This window comes from Condylostylus longicornis, unplaced genomic scaffold, assembly GCF_029603195.1.
Source record: "Condylostylus longicornis isolate FDR11 unplaced genomic scaffold, ASM2960319v2 ptg000016l, whole genome shotgun sequence".
NCBI lineage: Eukaryota > Metazoa > Arthropoda > Insecta > Diptera > Dolichopodidae > Condylostylus > Condylostylus longicornis.
In genome coordinates this window covers 4036349-4041403 of record NW_026577985.1, presented here as the reverse complement: position 1 = coordinate 4041403, position 5055 = coordinate 4036349, and the positions used below count along the sequence as shown (strand labels likewise).

The 5055-nt window shown below is 26.6% G+C and overlaps 1 protein-coding gene across 1 annotated transcript; it reads left to right on the top strand.

The window, feature by feature from the left end:
- The first annotated feature begins 2116 nt into the window (after positions 1–2116).
- LOC129605886 (N-acetylgalactosaminyltransferase 6-like) lies at positions 2117–4755 on the top strand. Its single transcript, XM_055515884.1, has 4 exons — positions 2117–2166; positions 2755–3198; positions 3259–4021; positions 4099–4755. Exons 1-4 carry the CDS (start codon positions 2117–2119, stop codon positions 4753–4755), a joined length of 1914 nt encoding a protein of 637 aa, XP_055371859.1.
- The last annotated feature ends 300 nt before the right edge of the window (positions 4756–5055 follow it).

The following is a 5055-nucleotide window of genomic DNA, read 5'->3' as shown; positions in this document are numbered from 1 at the left end:
TGACATAATAATAAACTCCATAAATCCAAATTCCATAGCAAGAAGAGTTTTTTCACTAAACCATGAAAGTTCGTTATTAGATGGACCATAGTAAATGTGAAAACTTTCAGTAAATATATTAGTAAGAAAAATTTGTGAAACCCTGTTGTGTTGCATATTGATCTCATCCAGTTATCTACCTATGTACATATGTATTTTGTGGATATTTAAAATGTATAACACTATACAGTGCAACTTACTGATTTACGAACTATCGATTTACGAGTTTTTGTTTTTCTAATATTATTTTTTCGTTAGTTAAAATTGAAAAAAAAGGTAAAAATACTGATTCGTTAGTTTTACTTATATTTAAAGAAAGCAGAAAAAATATTCTGTTGCGACTCTATTAGGTATATCCATGAAAATATCAATACTTTTATGACTATTTCAACGCATGTCTTAGTTTATTTTAAAATAATAGGTCTGTCTGGTATAAGAAAGTTTTTAAAAACTTTATAACTTGAAGAAATAATTTTATAGTTTTTATATGCAAAGCATCTAGTGTTTCTTTTTCAACAAAATAATTTTTCAACAAAAATGAGAGAAAATTATGGCGTTTTCATTTCCTCAATGCTTAAAGTTTTTTCCAGACAGAAATTCATTAATAGAAGAATTCATTAATAGAAAAAAATAGGTATGTATGTATGAAAGACGCATATTATGTATGTATGTATGTACATACATATGTATTTCAATAGTTAATTAATAATTCAATTAAAAATTTATGAGATTCAAATTACAAATTATCACACTTTTTTCAAAACAAAACATTTATTTTTTCTCATTCCTTATTTTCTAAAGATATTTAAAAACTGTTTCTTAATTGTTTTTTACAATTTTAATTTTTTTTAATTATTAATTAATCGACATTTAATTTAATTTACCAAAAGCTGTACCTATGTATACGTAAAAATGAATACACAAGAAATTTTTTTATCGGTTCACTATCCTCAACAAGCATGGTGTATATTTATAGTATAACTATTAAATAAGTATAATATTTATGTATAATTTAATATAGCAGTTTGAAATTTTAAAAGGAAAAATATAAAACAATTTTCAATAAATTTATTTATTGATGTTTTGTAATTTTATAGAATTTATGTTTTAATTTTTTATAAAAATTTTAATTGCCACAAAAACATGTTCTAACAATCCGTAATTTTCAATTTTACATATGTATATATATGTACATATATTATGTATTAAATAAATACATAATATCACAAAATTTTTTTTTTATCTTAAATATTACTAATTTTAGTGTAATCTGAAATAAAGTAAAAATTAAATAGAATAATGAATAAATAATTATATTAAAACGCATTTAAAAAAACCAATAAATATTGTTTTCTTAACTTTTTAGATATATGTATCTATATGTACATATTTATATCTAACTCGCCTTAAGTTAGTATAAGTATACGTCACTAAAAAATTGTTAAGCAATTTAGTTACATAATACTTTACCTACAGTTATACTCATTTGTAGATAAAACTTGAGGAGTATACGTACATTATAGAATAATGTTTCGGGATGAGTAAAGTATATGTTTATCAGCCAAACAATTAAATTCAAATGTTTAATAATTTCACACGTTGAAATAACAGTATTGTTATAACAGTCTTGAAATAACAAACATAGATACACAGTCTTGTTAACTTCAGTTTCAGTGTTAATAAACTTAACCGCATAATAATGAAAACTAGAACAGACAAAAACAATCAACAATATAACAAGTATGTAACTAACAAATTTTTTATACAATAACAATAAATATATTTAAGACTGGTAGTACCTAGAAAATTATACACAAATATGATCGAAATATTGGTTCCTTTATTGGTTCTTTCAAAAATATTTTATTTGAAGTTTTTGCTTTTCTTTGAACGGACGCTATGAACAAAAAAATTTAAGCAAGTAGAAATTTTGTGAAATTTTCTTAAAATTTCCGCAACCTAAAAATAGTTAATTAAAAGCAATACTTTATGCATTATTGACATTAAGCATTTATTAATAAATCAACCAACATCTTCCTAATATATAAATTTATTATATTACTTCTTATTTATCAAGATGTCTTCCCCTTGCCTAAAGAACAATACTTTGACATTTTTTATTGCAAAGTATAGTTATTTTTTTTACCGGATCTACCATAATAATAGATTTGTTAAAAGATATCTTATTCACGTAGTACATACTCGTATATACATGTATTCCATCTTCTACAAAATAATTAAATTAATATTTTTTTTTTGTTATTGAATATTTATTTAATTAAATATGCTTAGTTATATTTCAGACGTTTTATTTTATAAAAAGTCAAATGCCATTAACATTGCTGGTTGTATTAAAAATTTGATATATTCAATTGATTAAAACCTTGACTGTTTAGTAGCAAAAAGTAACTGGAGCTTATACGAGTTAATTTACATAAATAGTCGCGGTTAAATATTATTATTCTTTACCTACATACGTACATATGTATGAACATATTCAGGAGCAAACAGTTTTCAAAATAATTAAATAATATTAAACAATAATTTTTTTGGTTTCTTCTTTGCTCACATTTTAAAGCTACGTTTAGTACATGTTATTATGTTAATTCAAGGAGATAAAACCATCAACAAAATGCGAAAACGCAAGAATATTCATTTAATAAAATTTTTAATAATAGTATTGATTCTTTTACCTATTGGGCTGATTATCTCCAGTTGGATTATATCAAGACAAACATCAGAACTTTTAGATCTAATTAGGCTTGATACATGGAGCCGAATTGATATAGTAGGAAGACAAGAAGCTCGTATTGTTGATATAAAAAATTTCAATCAAATTTTAATTGAAGTCGAAGAAAAAATTGAAGGGGTTACTAAAAATTTTCTAGTGAATGTTCATAATATTGAAAGTGCAAAGAAAGCAAGACTTTTACCAATAATTCAGGAAGATGATGGATTGGAAAAAATAGATTGGCACGATAGAAATTATATGGAGAAAGAGAAACTTAAAGTCGGTATAGGTGAACAAGGACGACCTGCTTATCTTATGTCTTATGAGGCCGAAAGTGAAAAATTATTATTTAACGAATATGGTTTTAATGGCTTATTAAGTGATAAAATTTCTCTAAATAGATCAGTGCCAGATATTCGTTACGAAGGGTATTCAAATATATTTTTTATATTTGAAATAAATATTGTAATTTTTATTTTAATTTTTAGTTGCAACTCAAAAAAATATCTTGCAGAATTGCCGTCGGTCAGTATAATTATAGTATTTTATAATGAGCATTGGAGTACATTACTTCGATCTGTATATAGCTGCTTAAATCGTTCTCCATCTCATTTAATCAAAGAAATAATTTTGGTGGACGACTGCAGCGATAAAGAATTTTTAGGAAAGCAGTTGGATGATTTTATAGCTGAAAAATTACCTAAAGTTCAGGTAATACACCTTCAAGAACGAAGTGGGTTAATTTTAGCACGTTTAGCTGGAGCAAAGCAAGCAACAGCAGAAGTTTTAATATTTTTAGACTCACATATTGAAACTAATTACAATTGGTTACCTCCACTATTAGAACCTATTGCACTAAACCCCAGAACATCCGTATGTCCCTTTATTGACGTGATAGATCATACAACTTTTGAATATAGAGCGCAAGACGAAGGTGCTAGAGGAGCATTTGATTGGCAGTTTTTTTATAAGAGATTACCTTTACTACCTGAAGACCTAATAGATCGAACTAGACCATTTAACAGTCCAATAATGGCTGGTGGGTTATTTGCAATAGGAAAAAAATTTTTCTGGGAACTCGGAGGCTATGACGAAGGTTTAGACATTTGGGGTGGAGAACAATATGAACTGAGTTTTAAAATTTGGATGTGTGGTGGTAAACTAATTGATGCACCTTGTTCAAGAGTTGGTCATATATACAAAGAAGTTATAACTTTTAAGAATCCTAGATCAAATGACTACCTTCATAAGGTAATTGGTATATTATTTACAGACATACATACGTTAAGTGAGATGAAATGAAGAAAAATTACTTTATTGTTATTTAGAACTACAAGCGTGTGGCTGAAGTTTGGATGGATGAGTATGCCGAATACCTTTACGATCGTGATTCTGAAATTTATAGTAAAATCGATACCGGTGATTTAACGAAGCAGAAAACTATCAGGACGAATTTAAAATGCAAATCATTTAAATGGTTCATGGAAAAAATTGCTTTCGATTTGCCAAAATATTATCCTCCTGTTGAACCACCAGATTTTGGATTTGGTGTAATTCAGAGTTATACTAATCCGAGTTTTTGTCTTGATTCTTTAAATAAAGGGTTAAACGAAGAGGTTGAACTTAATTTCTGTGCACAAAATCTAACACATCCTCATGGAAGTCAAAATTGGGCTTTAAGTTGGCATAAAGATATACGCGTTAGACATAAAACTGAATGTTTGGATGTTTCACAGAGTATCAAAGATTCGCCTGTTACATTATATGCTTGCCATGGACAACATGGTAATCAATTATGGCATTATGACATAAAATCAAAGTGGCTTGTTCAAGGTCAAAGTATGCGATGTTTAGAAGCAGCACCAAAAGTAGGAAAAGTTTATGTCAATGATTGTAGTGAATCAAACTTAAACATGAAGTGGAATTTGGGTTACGTAAATGTAACTGCAATTGAAAACTATGGCTTAAATTCTGATTCTCTCTAAGATCATATAAATTATGTTCTTAGGTATACTAAATGATAAAATTACTTTAAATTAATTATTCTGAATTATTTAATTAAATGCGTTGTTCTCATGTCATAAGAATTTTTGTTATATGTATTTTGTTTTCTGTTTAATTATTTAATATGTGTATGTATACACATAAGTTTAATAAAAATACGACATATTTATTGTTATACATAATTAATATGGAACCGTTTCACTGCGTTTGATCTTGTGATCTTCAGCTCAAAGACGTTCAAAATAATTTGTTCAGAGGTTTAACAAGTTTTCTGTGCACTA

Coding starts and splice junctions, on each gene's coding strand:
- LOC129605886 (XM_055515884.1), top strand. CDS start 2,117: ATGTCTTCCCCTTGCCTAAAGAACAATACTTTGACATTTTTTATTGCA. Junction 3,199..3,258: donor CCAGATATTCGTTACGAAGG/GTATTCAAATAT, acceptor TTTAATTTTTAG/TTGCAACTCAAAAAAATATC. Junction 4,022..4,098: donor CAAATGACTACCTTCATAAG/GTAATTGGTATA, acceptor ATTGTTATTTAG/AACTACAAGCGTGTGGCTGA.